The 21513-nt window shown below is 39.6% G+C and overlaps 1 protein-coding gene and 1 pseudogene across 3 annotated transcripts in view; both read right to left on the reverse strand.

Annotated features, from left to right (window-relative positions):
• GRK3 (G protein-coupled receptor kinase 3) overlaps positions 1 to 21513 on the reverse strand; it is a 164642-nt gene that overhangs the window by 64252 nt on the left and 78877 nt on the right. Inside the window, exons 3-4 of one of the 3 annotated variants that reach the window (XM_007975215.3) lie at positions 18454 to 18527; positions 1102 to 1203 (exon numbers count right to left, since the gene is read on the reverse strand). In XM_007975215.3, coding sequence (XP_007973406.3) covers positions 1102 to 1203; positions 18454 to 18527 — 176 coding nt within the window. Of the gene's footprint in view, positions 1 to 1101; positions 1204 to 17248; positions 18402 to 18453; positions 18528 to 21513 lie in introns of those variants that run through there. The other 2 variants (XM_038006313.2, XM_073006858.1) reach the window with 2 other exon arrangements.
• On the reverse strand, positions 12317 to 17239 carry LOC103223584 (tyrosine-protein kinase Yes-like; annotated as a pseudogene).

Genomic DNA, 21513 nt, shown 5'->3' on the forward strand with positions numbered 1-21513 from the left:
CATCCAGTACAAAACCCACTAGCCCCACGTAACCACTGAGCGCTGGAAAGGTGGCTCATGAGGAACTGAGATATTAAATATTTACTCCCATTTGATTTTATTTATTTATTTATTTATTTATTTATTTTTGAGACACAGTCTCACTCTGTCACCCAGGCTGGAGTGCAGTAGCCGGATCTCAGCTCACTGCAAGCTCCGCCTCCCAGGTTTACGCCATTCTCCTGTCTCAGCCTCCTGAGTAGCTGGGACTACAGGCGCCTGCCACCTCACCTGGCTAGTTTTTTGTATTTTTTAGTAGAGACGGGGTTTCACTGTGTTAGCCAGGATGGTCTCAATCTCCTGACCTTGTGATCCGCCCGTCTCAGCCTCCCAAAGTGCTGGGATTACAGGCTTGAGCCACCACGCCCAGCTGACTTTAGTTAATTTAAAGTTAAATGTAAATTGCCACATGCAGCTAGTGGCTACTGCGTTGACAGAGCAGGCCAGGACTGTCAGGCCACGCTTTGGAAAACATTCCTACTGTAGAGATAGTACATGATAAATCTTCTTCCAGTTACTCCTGGTAGAATCATTTCCTAATAACCTAGTTTATCCTAATGACCAAGTTAGATTGTTTATCTGATTTAAAAGAAAAAAAAATATTACAACTGCTATTTAACTACTAATGAACAAAATTAACATAATGATTATAAGCCACCTTATTCATTCAAAGAGACCATTTAAAATTTATATTTATCAATAGTTGATTAGCTTAATTGTTAAAGTATAGCTCATTTTAAAATAACAAAGCTTAATTTCCTTCAGAATGTCTTGAATTGAGACTAACTTTTTCTTCAGTTGATCTAAATTAGCGATTTTATTTCATTGATTTTTGCAGTGAAAGTATCAGCTTTTGGAAATGAACTAAGCTTACATGAAGCAACACACGTCGTGCCAATATTACCAGGAAACAAATGACAAAGCAGAAGAAATAGGTTCCATCCCGGGCATGCATTTTTCAATTGTAAACACCTTTCTACTGTTTTATTTTCATTCTGGAAACACTGAACATGGTCCCATATTCATCAGTACTAAAGTAACAGAGTTAGAAGAAATACTTACATGTGAACAGGAAAGAAGTTCCTTCATGATGTAGGCATCATAAATTTGTCGACTTCTGCAAAGGCGGTCTTCCTCATTATCAAGTTTTTCATATTCTTTTATCTAGGTTTTTTAAAGTTATCATAGTTAGGTTATGTCTTCCTGGAAACTTGCCTTATTAAAATATATTACTGGCCCAGGCAGAAACCACTTGCACATGAGATAAAGCAAATTACTGAACCAGCTATTCCACAGGAAACAGCTACTTCTAATGTTGTAATAATGAAGTTGGAATAATTTAAATTCAACTAGAAACATACAAGTGGATTTTTTCCCTATGATGACTCTCATCACTTAAATGTAGAAACATAATATTAGGAAACACGCACTGCCATGGTTACAATTATCTTACAACACACGAGCCATAGACCATGCATCCTTGCCAATTCTCCTCTCCAAAGCACAAATCATTTCAATTTGGCTGTAATTCAGTTCTAGGAGTTATGATAGGGAATGTTCTCACTCAACTACAGTGTTCCAAAACTACAAGGAGGAAAAAAATATATTGCCAGAATTCCTGCAAAGAGATTTTTCAAAAATCAACTAAAGCAAGTAAGTATTATAGAAAGGAATTAACCCACAGATGAAAGCATTGGCTTTCCAGGTTGGAACCTCAGTTGCACTATGAAAGTATTAACAGGCAGGTGACTTCAAATCGCGTACTTTGCTGTATTCAGGAAAGGTAACCTGGCTGGTGTTAAAAATGACTAAATAATGAGACTGTGCTTTACAAATATTTGCCTTATGTGGAAATGGCTCCCAATGCTCTAACCTGGTAACAGAAGGTCCTGGACCTCAGAATTGTTCCCAATTTATTTACAGAAATACTTTTAATCCAAAAGACAAGAAGAGAATGAAAACATACATGATCTATGAAGCTCGGAGGAAGACTGTCACAAAGATCCTCACTATAATGACTGATAGTACATATGACTTACTTTTGGAACAGAAGGTTTCTAACAGTTATCCACTTACTATATTGACCTGAGCACTCTTTATTTTGGTATGATAAAAGTTGGCACTAATTACGTCCATGGGAGAGAGCACCAACTAAACAGAAATAAAGGTTACCTTTTACTTTATAGTATGACCTTCACAGTTTTGAAATCAAAACCAGCATATCCTATTTATTAGATTCCTAATAAAGACAAGGGCACAGTCATGCAGGTGAGGGGAAAAGGGTATGTGAAGCACTGAGGTCCCATATAGTTCACACGCTGAGAAATTACCAGGAACATCTTAACTGTCCTGAAAGATCATCAGTGTTACACTGTGATGGCTGAAATTCACATGGAGTCTTCTTGAAAAAGACAATAAAACCTGACATAAAGGCAGGCAGGCTGGGGAAGGCTGATACTCTATCCCACAGGAAAAGACCATCTTAACGAAGAATCAGTCCAGTAATGTCAACATAGCCAAAAGACCAGGGCTTAACCATCCTAAGGCAATTCAGGAGAACAAGTCTAACATGTTCAAGCGCCATACCAGATGTGAATATGGTAGCTGCAAAGTAACAGAAGCCAGATACCAAAATCTGAAGGAGAGCTGGAAAATAAATCAAAGATTTTTGGCTTGGTTGATTCCTTTTGTTGTATTTTGCTTTAGGCAAATCCAAAGGTTAATGCCAGAATGCTAGGATAAAATGGCAGACTATTACTAAACCAAAGGCAAAAGTTTCTGCCTCCACATAAGAACAACCTCAAGGGATAATAAGACTTCATGGAATGATGATCCTTGAAAACAAGTGTAACGAAATTTAAGTCTATGTTCCAAGAAACCTACAAAGCAAACTGACACCTGGTTAAACAAATGCTCATTCTGTGGAAGTTCCTTCCCATGAACAGTCAAATCCCATCATTTCTGGGTAAATGATGCTCTGAACCACAACGCTGTCTTTACTAAGAGCCTTGTGCCTTCTAAGCTCCAACTTGAGCAACAGAAAAGGTAGCTCTTAGAAGGCAAAGTAAGAGCCTAAAGCATCTGTGGCTGAAATTTAGTATTCACTTTCTGTAACCAGTAAGACCACTGATTAAAGACCATGCAGTTGACTCCCAATAGCTCTAAACAGATGTCCTATTGCAGCATATAAGTAGCAAATGCCATCTCTGATCCCAGAAGTTTGGTTGTCCAGGTAACCTGGGCAGGGAAAGGTCTAAGTTCAAGGCGAAAAGTCTTCCCTGCTGCAGGATAGAAACATTATCATCAATAATAAATATTCACAGACCTGTGGTCCCTTTCTGCTTTGGTGGTTACGCAGCTCCCAGCTGAACTGGAAGCCTAAATAACCTGAGCCCTAAGAGCAAGCACTTTTGGTCCACAGGTGTCATAGTCTCCGCTTCTGCGCCCATCCTTTGTTCCACCACCATGGCAGTGACATGGTCTAGTGAAGTCATCTCTGCCTGGCCCAATCCAACGCTCTCTCCTTCCTCCTTCACCTTATTGACTTCTCAGTAGCATTCAACTCAGCTGTCCACTGACGCGTTCTTTGAAACATTCTTCTCTGACTTCTGTGACCCATCCTCTCCAGGCTTCTCTTTCTTGGTCTCCTTTGGTAGTTCCTCTCCTCCGCTTGACTTCCAAATACTGAACTGCCTCAGAGCACGGTGCTGGGGGCACCCCTTCTTTACCAGCTAAGTTGTCCCTAGGTAAAGCCATTTAGTCCCATGGTTTCAAATATCAATTACATTCTGATGACTAAGTCTGGATCTCTAGCACTCCTGAGCTCCAGATACTAAATATCTAACTAGCTATTTGACATTTCCAGTTGAATATCTAGAAAGCACCTCAAATTTAACACGTCTAAACGAAACCCTTAACTTCCACATCCTCTGTACTCCAGCCAAACAGGCTCCTCTCCCCGTCTTCTTTATCATAAAAATGAGTAAAATCATCCTCCCAGTTGCTTAAGCCAAAAAACGAATAATCATGATTCCACTCTTTCGCCACGCCCCTGCCACCACCACCCCCTACATCCAATTCACCAGCAAATCATGTTTGCTTTACATTCAAAATATAACACAAACTCAGGCTCTGCTTCTGGTAAGCACCAATTAACTCCTAACACAACAATCCTCCTGAGATAACAACTAGCATTCTGGACACACACACACACAATAAGCACTGAAGAGTCACCAAAGGTACGCAGAGAATGGAAAAGGGCCTCCAACAGAAACTGGAAGAAAACAAAGAGCCACAGAGAGAAGCTCCAAAATTCTACATATAAATCCAATCAAAATCCCTGGTGGACCCCATAATGACACATGAGCATGGCAGACCCTAAGCAGCCTAGCTAAGCCTTAAAGAAGTGAACAACATTCATCTTCCCCCACTGCAGAGAGGACAGGGCTCAGAGTTTGAGTAAGCCAAGCTAACTGTATTCTTCAACAAACAAATGAAAAAACCCATATCCCTTGCAGGAGCATAACAGAGTTTATAGTATCCACAATATATCAATCACATGTTCAAGACACAGGCTAAAATAATTCTACAGATGAAGAAACAGAAAATGTGACCCACATGCAAGAGGACAAACCATCAATGAAACCAATCTAAGATAGCCCAGATGTTAGAATTATCAGACAAGGATTTTAAAGCTGCTATTATAACTGGACATAACAGAAAGGATGTTAACAGAAAATATTCATGTAACGAATAAAAAGATAGGAAATAGCAGCAGAAAATAACTATGAAAAGAACCAGATAGAAATGTCAGAAGTAAAAAATAGAGTATCTGAAATAAAACATTCAATGGATAGACGTAACAGCAGATTAGAGATGCCAAAAGAAAATGCCAATAAATTTGAAGGCAAATCCACAGGAGGTATCCAACCTAAAGAAAAGAAAGAAAAAATATTGGGGGAAAACTCATAGACAGGGCATCCAGGATACATACGATAGATAATATCCAAAGATCAAACATATATATAATCAGTCTTAAAAGGAGAGGAAAGAAAGATTGAAGTAGAAAAATAATCCTTTAAGAAGTAATGGCCCCTAATTTTCCCAGATTTGGTAAAGAAAAAGATATATAAATTTACAGATTCAAGAAACTCAGCAAATTCCACAAAGGATAAATACAATATCTAAAATTACTTCACTAAAAAGCAGAAGCTGTCGGAATGAGGGAAAAAATAATCAAGACACTTTTATATCCTTCTAAAAGAAACACACTTTATATATAAAAACAAATTGATAGTGGAACGATAGGAAAAGACACATCATGAAAATAGTAAGCATAAGAAGACTGAAGTGTCTACATCTATATTAATATCCAGTGAAGTCAATTTCAAGACAAAGAATATTACCAAAGATAGAGACATTTCATATGGAAAGATACAACAGTCAAAAATGCTTATGGACTCAATAGCAGAGCTTCAAAAAATGTGGAGAAAATGGTCAAAATAAAAGAAGAAACAGACATTCTACAATCAGAGTTGAAGATTTTAACACCCTTTTCTCAGCAATTGATAGAACAACTAGACATAAAATCAAAAGAGATGTAGAAGCTATCATATCAATTACCGTGACCTAACTAATACTTATAAAACATGACACCTAATACTCCTGTTTTAATTTTTCCACGGGCATTAGAATAAAATGTAAATGTGTGACCAGGAGCGGTGGCTCAAGCCTGTAATCCCAGCACTTTGGGAGGCCGAGACGGGCGGATCACGAGGTCAGGAGATTAAGACCATCCTGGCTAACACGGTGAAACCCCATCTCTACTAAACAACACAAAAAACTAGCCAGGCGAGGTGGCGGGCGCCTGTAGTCCCAGCTACTCGGGAGGCTGAGGCAGGAGAATGGCGTAAACCTGGGAGGCGGAGCTTGCAGTGAGCTGAGATCCGGCCACTGCACTCCAGCCTGGGCAACAGAGCGAGACTATGTCTTAAAAAAAAAAAAAAAAAAAAAAAAAAAAAAAAGAATAAAATGTAAATGTGTTACTCTGGGCCCCAAAACTCTGCCTCTCTCTTCAACCTGATCTTATCTCACACTACCTGCCCCTCTCTTCATGCAGTACAACCAGACCACACTAGTTTTCTTTCAGTTCCCCAGACATGCCCAGTTCCTTCCTACCATGTTAGGGGCTCTGTTTTGGCCATGACTTTAGCCTAAAATGCTCTCCCGCTCACCCAGCTTCCATCTTCAAAAGACCAACCTCTTTAACAATCAAACCTGGGTTGAGATGTCATCTCCTCAGACAGTCTTTGACCCATCAATCTAAAGTGGTCACTAAAGTCACAATACAACATGTTGAGTTTTGAGTAGGTTTTGAGTCATTACATAGCAGTTTTTACTTCCGGGTACATTTCCTGTTTATTTATTATTTGTTTATTGTCTGTTTCTCTCGACCAGAATACAAGCTCAAAGAGGTAAGTTCTTTGTATCTGTTCATCTAAACAATGTCTGGAATGATGTTGCTGTTTAATAAATATTGGTTATGCTAGGTATAGTAGCTCATGCCTGTAATCCCAGCACTTTGGGAGGCTATGGTGGGAGGATCACTTAAGGCCAGAAATTCAAGACCAGCCTGGGCAACACAGTGAGACCTCATCTCTACAAAAATTTTTAAAATAAAAAAAAGTATCTGGGTGTGGTGGTACACACCTGTTATCTAAGCTACTCAGGAGGCTGCGGCAGGAGGATCACTTGAGCCCAGGAGTTCAAGACTAGAGGGAACCATGATTGCACCACTGCACTCCAGCCTTGGTGACAGAGTGAGACCCTGTCTCAAAATTTTAAAAATAATAAATAAATACTGGTTGAACCAGTGAAAAAAATCTATATAGTAACTTTACCTTGGAATAATATTTATTTTCTCTTTTCCATTATTTATTTTTAAATCTAGGTATAATGTACATGTTTTTATAAGCTGCCTCAAAATCTAACTGGAACAAGAAGTATATAAATCAACACATGGAGCAGTAACTGTGGGCCATCACTGTCCTATGTGTGTTGCGTATACACACTACCACTCTACAAGACAGGTACTACAATCATTCCAATTCTTAGCTGAGGAATCCCAGGTAGAAAAAAGCTTTCCCAAGTTTACACAATTAGTAAGTAGTAGAGTTCAAATCCAGGCAGTCAGAGCTCAGCACCTAGAACTCTGAACCACTATGCTGCGCAGAACGGAACAGCATATTATAGATACTATGATTTTGAAAGCAATTGTTCACCTGGTGTCCTATTTGAACCTCACAGCCTGTGAAGTGAGCAGGAGACGATCACTAGCCTCACTTTATAGATGAAGTAACTGAAGCTCAGATATGAAGCCCTCATACTATGACAGCCTCAAGTACAGGGGCAGAGTCTGCATTTGTAAGCTCAGGGTCTGACATAAGGTAGATACTTCAGGGTTTAATGAATCACTTGCCCCATATGCCACGGCAGATGAGGGGCACCGTTGCACCTAGATCCTAGATAGATCTTCTGCGGATGAGTCAAATAATGGTCGAGATGAAAATGCTGACCACACACACAAGCAGCAGGCACATGGTAGGCATGACATGAGCATTAGACAACAGTGTAAGAATCAGAGGAGTCAGCCATCACAGAAGACGGAAACAGCTGCACAAACAGACTTGCTAGAAAATGTAGCAATTTTCCATATTGAGCTAGACCTTACAGAAAGCTAGGCGTCCAATAAGTGAAGAAGCAGCATTCTAGGCTGGGGAAAGGACACAGTAAAGTAACAAAAAGAACAGGCTTGGATTTGGGGAATGCCGGTTAGTCAGGTTTGGCCAACGTAGACATTCTATGTAAGAAGATAGTGAAAAATAAACAGGGAGAGGTAGGTAATAAGTAATGTAAAGCTACTCTGAATGCCAGGATACACAGTTAGAACTTCAACGTGAGAAATGGGTAACTGTTTGGGGACACAGGAAAGAGGAAATACAATGTACAAAATGTACATTTCAAGATACCCGACGAGAGCTTTCTAGAGATCGGGGTCACAAACCAACAAGCAGAAATTAAAGAAAAATTACTAACCTGACAAAAATGAGGGGTCAGAGAAGAATTACTGACAACCTCAATGTGTAAAGGCTGCACTGATTTAATTAGAGAAATGCACTTGAGCCCCAAGAGTGGAGGATATCTTCAGTGAAAGAACACAGAGCAGGTTGCTGAGCAGTTTTGCAGCATCCTCCAAGGGGATCATCTGATGAGCCAGACCCACCATGTGCCAAGACAGAAGAGAGGTGAGAAGAGCTGCGGAGGACGCCAGCTAAGAGAAACACCAATGCTTCAAGTTCAAATGGAAATGCATCAGCAGCAATCACCACCGTATCTGCAATAAGTACTTAGGAAATAACCACAAGTAGATGGCCCATCTGTTTCAACCCAGCAAAAATTATCTGCTAAAGGAGATTTCTATGTGTTTGACAAGGTGACTTAGTAAATGCTGACACGGGAGAGTTCAAGTTTTTAGAAACACAAGAAAGAAATTTCTTATGACAGATCAAGCTGTGATACGTATCCAGATAAAATGCCTGATTATGATTCAGACTGAAATAATAAGGTCACTTTATACTGAGTAAAATCCTTTTGGATTTAGCTTACTTTTTTTACATTATGGTAAACGTACATCATAATTTGACCCTTCTTTCTAAAAATATATTAACATAATTGTTTAAGTTTTCATGTGTATGTATATTTTTATGTGTATTTTCATATATAAATGAGAAAGAAAAGAATATTCCTCCAATTTTCAAATTTTTACAAGGATGACTTATATCAGGCAGGCCCAGTCATGCTATGCTTTCTTTTGACCATTTAAAATGTTTTAGGATAAGGATACACCACACTAATAATAATGGTATATATCATTTCTTAAATATATTTTCATTAAAAATAGTTTCTAATTTCTACTTTACTTTCCTCTTTGACTTACAAATTGTTTAGAAGTATATTCACTTTCAGGTAGTTAAGGATTCGTTAGTTTAACTCTGTTATTAAATTTGACCTTAATTCTACTGTTGTCAGAGAACATACTGTAAGCAATTTCAATCATGAAATTTGTAGACGCTTTCTTTAGGACTCAGCACATGATCTATTCTGATGCTCCATGTGTACTTTAAAGAATGTGGGCCGGATGCCGGTGGCTCACGCCTGTAATCCCAGCACTTTGGGAGGCTGAGGCGGGCGGATTACAAGGTCAGGAGTTCGAGACCAGCCCGGTCAACATGGTGAAACCCCGTCTCTAATAAAAACACAAAAATTAGCTGACCGTGGTAGCGGGCACCTGCAATCCCAGCTACTCGGGAGGCTGAGGCAGGAGACCTGCTTGAACCCGCGAGACAGGTTGCAGTGAGTCGAGATCGTGTCACTGCACTCCAGCCCGGGCAACAGAGCAAGATTTCATCTCAAAAAAAAAAAGAAAAAAGAAAGTGAATTCTATTTTTGCTAGGTGCAGCATTTTACATATGTCAATTAGGTCAAATTTACTCTTCATGTATTAGGATCTTCTATATCCTTACTAATTTTTTTGTCTGTCTGTTCTATAAGCTGTAGAAGGGTATGTGTTAGTATCTCCCAATAGGATTATAGATTTGTCATTTTGTATCTGCCAATTTTTGCTTTATATTATTTGAAGTGATATTATTTGTAACATACAGATTTCAGTTTGTGATATCTTTTTGTTGGATTGACCCTGTTATCATTAAGAAATACATCTTTATTTCAAAGCAGAATTATCGCATAGTTTGCCTGATATTAGTGTACTTATGCTGGCTTTGCTTTGGTTAGTGTTTGTATTATACCACCTCTTCCATCCCTCTGTTTAAACTATATCTCTTGTAAGCAGTCTATGGGGGGGGGTCGGTTCTTTATCCAGGCTGAAAAACCTAATCTTTTACTTAGAGTATTTAATCCTTTACATGAAATGTAATTACTTAAATAGATTTGTAGCTACTTACTCTTTGTTTGCAATTTGACCCACCTATTTTATGCCCTACTTATATTCCTTTTATTGCCCTTCTGCTGATTAGCAAATGTTACTTTATTTAATTTTTCCCTCTTTTAACTTGTTAGATATACAGTCATGTGGAGCTTAATGACAGGGATACATTCAAAGAAATGTGTCAATAGGAAATTTCATAATTGTGTGAACATCATAGAGCATGCTTACAAGAACCTACATGGTATACCTACTACACCCCTAGGCCATATGATGTAGCCTATTGCTCCTAGGATTCAAACCTGTGCAGCATGTGACTGTACTGAATACTGTAGGCAACTGTAACACAAAGGTAAGTATATCCAAACAAAGAAAAGGTACGGTAAACATACAGTATTATAATTTTCTGGGATCACTGGCATATACATGGTCTTTTGTTGGCCTAATATCATTATGCAGTGCGTGGCTATATATACTTTTTTTATATAAATTACCTTAGAAATTAAAATAAACATCCCTGACTGATTACAATCCAATGGAAATTATTACTTATACTAAAATTATTACTTACACTAATCCCCAATAATCCTAGAACCTTAAAATATTAACTTCATAAACCTCCCCTGCCTTTTCTGCTACTGTCATGAAATTTAGTTCTAGATTATTTTAAGCTCGAGAAACATGACATTATTGTTTTATACAGTCAATATTCATTTATATTTTACATACATATTTACCCTTCATGCTCTCCATTTCTTCCTGCATCTCCATCTGGATCATTATTCTTCCGACTAAAGTACTTCCCTTTAGTATTTCCTGTCATGCGGGTCCACTATTGACAAATCCCTCAGCTTTTGTTTGTCTAACTATATCTTTACATCACTTCATTTTTTTTAACGAGAATTTTTTATTTCAATTATCCATAAAACAATATTATAATACTTTATAAAAATATTAAGCTTAGGCTACTATTACTCATTTTAAAAAGTGTGCTAGAAGGCTGTTTTTGCCAAGTTCCTTTTTTGGTAAAGGTTAACTTCCACATTAAGACATTGAAGATGAAAAGCTGTTGGAAAAACTCTTCAGATGTACAAAGTTGTTTATTTTTCTTGGCAATTTAAAAATACAGAACAATTTAAAATGAATACACGTCAAGTTAGTGTTTTATCCCTACTATACAATTGTTATTATATAAGGAACTGCTCCATTCAGATAAAACCTAATGAATACCATCAACTTTTCCTGGCTTACTTTCCTGATCAGATTTAGTACATAAACATAATTTTGTTACTTAGAAAAATTACAATACCATAGTTCACAGAAAGCCCTTTAAAAATCTCATGTCACAAGTTGTTGACAAGAGGAAATAATGATGTCACTCTTCTTAGGAAGACCCTCTTGGTAGAGAGAGTCAATATGAAGCAGGTTACATAAACAGAAAAAACAACTACAATTTTTAGTACCAGAACCATTGCCAACTTACATGAAGTCCATCTGTCACATTTTTAAATGGTTTGAATTTGAACATATATGCCATGGCACAGAATTTCAAATCTAATGATTAAATCAGGTAAATAATGATAGTTAAGAATTATATCCTGAAAACAGAGAAATCTAGTATAAGGCTTAATTTAAGGTGTGACTGTATGACAGTATTTTATAACATACACACCAGACCTTCATTTTATTTATTAGATTCAATTTTTCCTTTGCTAGACACTGATACCACTAATGCTGCTATTCAAATTTGTATTTTGAAATTTTTGAGTGACTCTTAAAAATAGTCTTATTTTGTATGTTTAAATTTTGCACTTCAGGGCAAAAACTGTCCTCTTTTCACCACTGTTAATATTCAGAATAAGTTTTCCTTCCCAAATCAACTATTTAATATATTCTAAAGGGGAAAAAATGACCACCATTAAGCAGACTTTAAGAGTGAACGCAGATTCAAACATGATTTGAAAACTGGAGTTCTAAAAATGTTTTGCATAAAAGCCATATCCCACTAGAATGAATGTGAAGCCGTAACTTCACTATTTTGAACAAATAATACCCATTTAGTGTGTAACAAAAATTAGTTTTATAGTTAGTTACACCTTATAGCTCTTAAAAGTCTCAGAAGATAGCTAAGTGAGGAGCTTTGAACGCCAGCAATGCCATTTTGTCACTCCATGACATCAACACTAAACATTACACTCCATCCCTCTTCTTGTAAAATTTTCACATTTTCTTTTCTCATATTTCTTTTAAATACAGTTTCCTCTCTCTGTTCATCAATTTCTTTTTTTTTTTTTTTTTTTTTTTTTGGTGACAGAGTCTCGCTCTGTCCCCCAGGCTGGAGTGCCGTGGTGCGATCTCGGCTCACTGCAAGCTCCACCTCCCGGGTTCACGCCATTCTCCTGCCTCAGCCTCCTGAGTAGCTGGGACTACAGGCGCCCGCCACCGCACCCGGCTAATTTTTTGCATTTTTAGTAGAGATGGGGTTTCACCGTGGTCTCGATCTCCTGATCTTGTGATCTGCCCGCCTCGGCCTCCCAAAGTGCTGGATTACAGGCGTGAGCCACCGCGCCCGGCCTCTGTTCATCTATTTCAACCTGGGCAAAAGTGCGTTCAAGTCCCCGATCTGGTCATATTTTCTATTTGTGGCACCCATCACCATAAGGACATATTAGCAATATCTCACAGTACCAAGTCTATTTTTTCAAAAGGGCTTTTTAAATGCTGGGTCTTACTCTGCATGTTATCTAAAGATTAAAAGATTTCCCCTTGGATTGGATAGCACAGTTTCAATTATATATTGCCTTAAAAAGTCACTGGGCATGGTGGCTCACGAATGTAATCCCAGCACTTTGGGAGGCCGAGGCGGGCAGATCATGAGGTCAGGAGTTCGACACCAGCCTGGAAAACATGGTGAAACCCTGTCTCTACTAAAGATATAAAAACATTAGCCAGGTGTGATGGCAGGTGCTACTCAGGGAGCTGGGATTACAGGGTGCTACCTGTAATCCCAGCTACTCAGGAGGCTGAGGCAGGAGAATCGCTTGAACCAGGGAGGCAGAGGTTGCAGTGAGCCAGTATGGCACCAATGCACTCCAGCCTGGGCAACAGGGCAAGACTCCATTTCAAAAAACAAAACAAAACAAAACAAAAAAATCAATGCGACCTCACACAAGATTAAGTCACTTTCCAGTTACCTTCATTATTCTAAGCCAAACTCTTCAGAAAAGGAGTGAAGTGAAAAATTTATTATTCTACTTTTCAGTTCTATTAATATGAATATTAATGTACTGCATTATACTTTCAAATTCCACTTCTGTGGTCTAACATTTAATCAAGTTTGAGATCCTGTTTATATTCCTTTTGGAAAACCTGGCCCACGTCCATGCAAAAGGAGGCATATATTAAGATTGCCTACTGACTGTTCAACTTAGAAAAAACTTTTGAGAATAATAAATGCAAGAAACTTTAAAAAACTGGAATGGAATTATTTGGTCTAAAATCTAATTTTAGATTTTATTATGGTATAGCTTTTTATCTCTCAAGTTTTATCTATAACAACAATTTTCTTTGAGCAATTCTGACTTCGGGGAAGAAAAGAAAGGAAATGATTTATAAGCAGTAGTCTCAGTGTCCTTCATTACCATGCTATCACCCACATTGTCATCAGTATCTTAGCTCTATTTTCTTTGGACCCTGAAATCGGTTGGAAAATTCATCATCGGTACTTTAGAGTTTAATACTTGAAGAAAAAAAAGTGGTTTTGTGGAGTCATATCTGGGATTCCAGTTTACCATTAAAAACGTGCAGAGTAAAGAAGATATTCTTCTTTTGATCCCTGTAGAAACTCTACACGGGTTCTTTATATTTTGGTAGATATGTGCATATAAAATAGGCTACTTGAATTATAAGTTTTCTCCCGGCTGGTACTATGGCTCTGTAGCAGTGAAGTAGTCTTCCAAGAAGGACTGAATATATTCAAATGTTGATCTTTCATCAGGGTCCTTCTTCCAACACAGATTCATCAATTCATGGAGGGATTCTGGACAGCCCTGAGGGCAGGGCATCCTGTATCCTTGCTCCACCTATTTCAGTACTTCACGGTTCACCATACCTAGATATGGCACTCTGCCCTTTGTTACCAGTTCCGTCTGTAGAATTCCCAATGACCAGACATCAGGCTTTATTGTAAACCCACCACACAGTGCAGCTTCAGGAGCTGTCCATTTGATTGGAAATTCTGCACCTTGTCTTGCTGTGTATTCATTGTCTTCAATTAACCTTGCTAAACCAAAATCTGCTATTTTGCCCACAAGATTTTCTCCTACAAGAATATTAGCAGCCCGGAGATCTCAGTGAATATAGTTCATTCTTTCAATATATGCCATACCATCAGCAATCTGAGCAGCCATATCAACCATTTGTAGAAGCTTCAAATACTTTCCATCTCCTTCCTTCAGTCCTTAAGGAAATCTAATAAGCTTCCTTTTGACATATATACAGTGACAATGTAAATTGGCTCTTCAGAAACAACAGCATATAGTGGAACAAGTTTACCATGTCTTTTTTTTTTTTTGTCATTATCTGAGCTTCTTGAAGGAAAGTTTCGGGCATCATTGTGCCTGGTTTTAGTTTGATTGCTACTTTTGTGGTTCCATTCCATGTTCCCATCCACATTTTGCCAAAACATCCTTGTCCTAGTTTAACCTCTAGTCGCAAAATTCTCAAGGGATTTCCCAAGCATCTTTTGCTAGACCTTGAGTGTGAGGTTTCACAGCTGGACACACAGTTGTTAACTTGTGGCATACACTATCAGCATGTTCTGTGTAGTGTTTTGCCAATTTCTGCAGAGCATCCAATTGTTCTCTGGTTGTGATATAGTATCCACCATTGACAAGTTTCCTAATTTTGTAGTGTTTCACATTGCCACCCCTTACCTCATCCCAATCACGAATACAGAGGGAATAAGCACCTTTAGTAGTTTCACTCTCTCATTTTGGTTTTGTTTTGTTTTGTTTGTTTGTTTGTTTTTTAGATGGAGTTTTTGCTCTTGTTGCCTAGGCTGGAGTGCAGTGGCATGATCTTGGCTCACTGCAACCTCCGCCTCCCAGGTTTAAGTGATTCTGCTGCCTCAGCCTCCGGAGTAGCTGGGATTACAGGCGCTCACCACCACGTCCAGCTAATTTTGCTTTTTTTTTTTTTTTTTTAGTAGAGACGGGGGTTTCACCATGTTGGCCAGGCTAGTCTAGAACTCCTGACCTCAGGTGATTCGACCGTCTTGGACTCCCAAAGTGCTGGGATTACAGGCGTGAGCTACCACGACCAGCCGTTTCACTCTCTCTTCCTAAGAAAATACCTCATTGATTTCCAGGATTCAGAAGTAATCTTTCAGCATCTTTTCTCCCCATTTTGCGAAAATACCATTCTTCTGCCTGAATGGAATCTGCAGGCGCTACAACTGCTCAGGATATAACCATTCTTTCCTGTAGCGATTGATCTTGCTTTCCACCAGTCTCCTTCCGTATTGTTAATTACTTGAAATCTTTCACCCTTCTTAAATGAAAGGTCTTCTGTAGCTCTAGCTTCATAATCATATAAGGCCACAAATATAGTAACACCACCTGTTAAACCAGCAGGATATGAACTTGGCACCACTGAGAATGAGGAAGATGCACCTCCAAAAGGTGTTACCCCTGAGGATCCTCCAAATGGTGTCATGGAAAGACTGCTGAAATTAACTGCTGTTCCCTTTGCTGAAGATGACGGACATGGTGACACTGCAGCGGGTTCTGCTCCTATGGCTCACCCTTGTACGTACAGGCTCTAGAGTATTTTCAGGTATTTAATGGCTGGAATTTCATTTTCTTTGCTTTTAATGCAGCCCATTATCAAATCTGTCCTCCAGCTGTGCTCTCATGAGTCGCTGCTGCTGCAGCTCCGGGTGGTGGGAGGGGACGGTGGGTGGAGGGGAGGCCCCGGGGCCCTCTCCCTCCTCCACCTCCTCGTCCCCCATTTTTGAAGGAAATTTTTGCTGGGAATAGAATTCTAGGCTGGCAATTATCTCTCTCTCCTTTAACGATGGCCATTTCATTGTCTTTTTTTTTTTTTTTTTTTTTTGAGACAAAGTCTCCCTCTGTCACTCAGGCACCATGGTGCAATGGCACCATCTCAGCTCACTGCAACTCCTGCCTCCCGGGTTCAAGCAATTCTCCTGCCTCAGTCTCTTGAGTAGCTGCAATTACAGGCGTGCACCATGCCTGGCTAATTTTTGTATTTTTCGTAGATACGGGGTTTCACCATGTTGGTCAGGCTGGTCTTGAACTCCTGACCTCATTATCCGCCCGCCTTGGCCTCCCAAAGTGCTGGGATTACAGGTGTGAGCCACTGTGCCCAGCCTCACTGTCTTTTTTAAAAACCATTTTTCTTAAGATGTCAGTCAGTCAAATTGTTGCTCTTTAAAAGTATTGTGTCTTCCCCACCGTTCACCATGGCTTTTTTTTTTTTTTTTTGAGACGGAGTCTCGCTGTGTCGCCCAGGCTGGAGTGCAGTGGCACGATCTCGGTTCACTGCAAGCTCCGCCTCCCGAGTTCATGCCATTCTCCTGCCTCAGCCTCCCGAGTGGCTGGGACTACAGGCGCCCGGCACCACACCTGGCTAATTTTTTTGTATTTTTAGTAGAGACGGGGTTTCACTATGTTAGCCAGGATGGTCTCGATCTCCTGACCTCGTGATCCACCCACCTTGGCCCCGCAAAGTGCTGGGATTACAAGCGTGAGCCACCGCCCCGGCCTGTAAAATTCTTAGTATTATCTTTTCAAATATTGCTTTTGCCCTATTCTCTCCCTTCTCTTTCTGACACTCCAAACCTACCTGTGTTAGACCTTTTAAGAATGTCTCATGTGTCTCTAATGTTCCCGTTTCTTTTTTTTTATTCCTTTTCTCTGCGCTTCAGTTTGAGATTATCCACTGACCAGCCTTCCTATTTATTTTGTCTTGAACTATCTAACCAATCTGCTATTGAACTGAACCATTAGTTCTAATTTCAAATATAGTACTTTCTGTTCTAAAGTGTTTAAGTCTTCATAATAAATTCAAATTATCCTGAAATTATGTATCCCTTCATCTATTTTGTCCATCTTTTTCTTTTTTCTTGAACATATGATTCATAGTTATTTTAAAGTTACTGTCTGCTAACACCAATATCTGACTCACCTGCTGGTCTGCTTTTATCGCCTTGTTTATGATTCACATGATCTTGCTTCTTAGCATGTCTCATAATTCTTTACTGTATGCTAAACACTATACAGTCCTTATATAATGTTATTGCCTACCTGTAAAAAAGACAGAAAAGGGTTCCCTTTGTACTCTGGTAAGCAGGTAAGGAGGGAGTTCATCATCCAATAAGGGATGGCGCTACGTTGGGTTGTCATTTTTGTAGGACCCCGTCTGCTTCTGCCTTGACCCTGTTTCTAAGGGATGCCCTCCATGGAGTTCAAGGAGAGACTTTTATTTCCTTAGCACTGGATTCAGTTCTGCCCGTAACAAGTTTTCAGCTTAGCTCTTTGGCCTCCCACCCCACTCAGCTTGAAAACTTGGCATGTGTTTTGAGAGGGTGACTAATCTCATATGTGGGGCTCTCCTCTAGTCTTATTTTTAAACTCTAGCTCCAGAAACCTTTTCTGTATTTTTTGTCTCCCAGAAGCAGCCAAGCCTGGATGCTCATCTGCCTGCTACACCTGAAATCAACAGACACCCTGGGTGAAAAGTAGCTGTAGATACTCAATGTCACCAGACCACTTCCTCTAAGGTTTTCACCTCTCGCCCATTCTGTTTCCAGCCTCCAGCCTCCAGCAGGTCTGTTTCCTAGGCACTGTAAGGCTGTAGGAGATTTCAATGTGCCTTCCAGAAGTTTCTGGCCTCTCTCTTCAGCTCCCCTCCAACCTCAGATTTCACCAAATGTCGTATGGGGAAAATTGGTCATGCATTTGAGTGCCCCATCACACCCCCAACCAAATATCCAATTTGTCAATCCAGTATGACCAGAAAACCTGGGCTAGTATCTCTTTCAAAGCTAATAGCAGTCCTCTGCCTCTGCTCACATCTCCAGAACTAGCACGCTTCCACAGAAAATAAAATACCTGGTGCTCCTTGGTGCAGCTCTGGATGAGCCTCCCGTCTCTGGAACGGTCCCTCACTGCTTCCGTAGCACTCTGAAGCCTTTAAGAATGCGACTTTTATGGCATGCTCAGCTTTTTATACCTGTTAGCATCTCAAACTTGATACTATATTTTGCACTACTAATTACTTTCAATGAATTTCTAAATATTTATAAGATATTGAGTAGTCTTAATATGTTCCAAAGTACAGTTTAAATATGCTTTTGAAAGAAAAGCATCAGTAAAACAGTTACTTCTTACCTCTTCATAAAACTTCACCTGAGGTACAGCTTCATTAATTTCATTCAAACAAAAATCTTTAAATAGCAAGAAACCTAAAGGAAAAAAATAAAACATTTCAGGGTGGGCAATTAATTGAAATTTTATCCCACAAGGGTGTTTTCAAAGCAATGTGTTTATACCTCAACCTCTTCCTCCTCTACCTTTTTTTTTTTAAATTCAAGAAACTAGTGAATTAATTAATTCCTAGAAGGAAATACTCTGGGCAGAAAAATACCACATACTTGGCTCATTGCTTCAGGATTCCTTCTCTATTGATGTTCCCCCCTCCCCACCCCCTACTTTCTACATACTTTCTACAAAAGTATGATACAACAGGGCTGACTTTCGCGACCGCCACTTGGAGCCGCTGACCATTGTAGTGACCAAAATAACAACCAAAGGAATAAGAGATACAGACAGTATGAAGGTGTTGGTGAGAATCACCAAGACACTAATAAACACTATGCCCACTAAAATAGGACTAAACTCCCTTAAAAAACAAAAACAAAAACAAAAACAAAAAACTTCCAAAAAGAACTTTCCAAACCTTTCTAGTCCCTTCTCTTGCCACTTACTATTTCCAAGTCCCTACCAAATACCTAGTGCCAGAGTAGATTACCCACTCCCAGGTCATTCTTTACTCCTTCACAACTACATGCCTCACCTTTAAATACCTTTGCCTAGAATACCACGCCCCTCTCTGTATCTTGAAAATTCCTAAAATAACCGGAATTGAACTCAAAGGCCGCCTGTGCTCTGAAGTCTTCTCTGATGAGACAGCCCCTATTGCACAATGCCTGGTACACAGTAGGTAGTCAAAAAATGTGCATTGAATGAATGGTTGTTTACTTCGCCTTTCCAACATTCTGTCAAAATATTTACCACACACTAATTAGTTACCTGATTTATAAGGCTCCCATTCCATTTGAAATCCTAGTGCCTAGCTTAATGCCTAATGGTCACGCCTAGATAAACAAAGTTGAATAGAACAAGCTGATACCAGACTGAAGGTAGAGATACTTGAAGATTATAAAATTCCAAAAAGTCAAAACAATCACATGGAGAGTTCGCAGAAACAGAAGCCGCAGAAAGGAACTGAAGAAAGACTCACAAAGTCTACCACATAGAGATGAAGTGGACCAGAATTCCCCAGGTGGGACTGAACAAGGAAGTGGCTGTGATGAGATTTTAATTAACATTAGCATAAGGATCTTGTAACTTGAACTGGTCTGTGACTGATCCATAAATTCCCCTCCATAGTTCCTGGAATATGGCCTTTGAAAATGGTAAGCGTTCGTTCACTCAAACTAGAGTAGAATGACAAAGAGTACTAGTTAAATAGGCACAGCCAGACTTTACCAGGGTCAGGCGCACACCTGCAGGGGGAGCACAGCCATGCTCCTCCCATGGAGAAACTGCGATGACCCCAACATAGGCAGGAAGTAGGAAATTCAAGAAGCAGGCAAATGGGAAGGATACATCTCTACCTGTTTGTATGTTAGTATTCTGATTTTAAGAGTAATGATTGTTTCTTGATTTTCATTCATTTCAAAGGATTTCCTAATTTCCCTTGTTATTTCTTCTTTGATCTGTGAGTCCTTCAGAAGGGTGTAGTTTAATTTCAAAATATTTGGGGATTTTTCAGACACTGATTTCTGTTTAGCTCTGTTTGCGGTCAGAGAACATGCTTGGTATGATTTCAATGCTTTTAAATGCATTGAAACTTTTAGTCTATCTAGGTGAATGCTGTATGGCACTTGAAAAAAATGTGCATTCTGTTCTTGTAGGGTGGAGTGTTTCATTTAAAAGAAAACAAAGGCAATTAAACCAAGTGGGCTTGATAGAGTTGTTCAAGATGGTCCTCTGCAGCAACACAAATGGAACTGAACGCCATTATCCTAAGTGAAGTCAGTCAGAAACAGAGAGTCAAATACTGCAGGTTCTCATTTACAAGTGGGAGCTAAACAATGGGTACACGTGGACATAGGGAGTAAAATAATAGACACTGGAAACTCCGAAAGGCAGGAGGATAGGAGAGGAGTGAGCCATGAAAAATTACACACTGGGTACAATGTACACTAAAAGCTCAGAGTTCACCACTATGCAGTGTATCTATGTAACAAAATTGCACTTGTACCCCCTAAATACATCAAAATAAAAGATCATCCTCTGAATCTTTACTGAATGTCTATTTACTCTCTTTTGTTTGTTTGTTGTTTGTTTTGAGACACAGTCTTGCTCTGTCGCCCAGGCTGGAGTGCAATGGTGAGATTTTGTCTCACTGCAACCTCCGCCTCCCAGGTTCAAGTAATTCTCCTGCCTCAGCCTCCCGAGCAGCTGGGATTACAGGCACCCACCACCATGCCCGGCTAATTTTTGAACTTTTAGTAGAGATGGGGTTTCACCATGTTGGCCAGACTGGTCTTGAACTCCTGACCTCAGGTGATCTGCTCGCCTCGGCCTCCCAAAGTGCTGGGATTACAGGCGTGAGCCACCACGCCTGGCCATCTGTCTATTTTTTCTATCCATCATCAACAGTGAAGTGTTGAACTCTCCATTTGTAATTGTAGATTTGTTCATCTTTTTTCAATGTTGTCAGTTTTTGCCACATATATTTCTTTTTCTATTTCTGGAAGAGAAAACTAACATGAGAATTTGAACTTAAGTATTTTGATCATATCAGAGATGTTTTCAAAATGTCTAAATGACAAAATGAAATAATACCACACATGGACCACTGTCTTTTGACTACACTTGGAATCAAACTGAAACTCTTTACCACAGCCTACCCACACCCTACCCACACCTTCTGGAGTCACTATTTCCTTCTCTGGCCTCATCTCACAGTGCTCTCCTCAAGCTCACTTCACTTAGGCCAAGCTTCTGTACTGTAGTTTCTCTAATACCAAGCTCATTCCCTTCTCAGGGTTTCTTATCGGCTATTCCCACTGTCTCACACACTTGTCCTGGATCTTCTAGACGAACAGCTCACTAGCTCACTTAAAATACCCCTTTCCTTGAGGCGGCCTTTCATGATTC

Source organism: Chlorocebus sabaeus, chromosome 19, assembly GCF_047675955.1.
Source record: "Chlorocebus sabaeus isolate Y175 chromosome 19, mChlSab1.0.hap1, whole genome shotgun sequence".
Taxonomy (NCBI): Eukaryota; Metazoa; Chordata; class Mammalia; order Primates; family Cercopithecidae; genus Chlorocebus; species Chlorocebus sabaeus.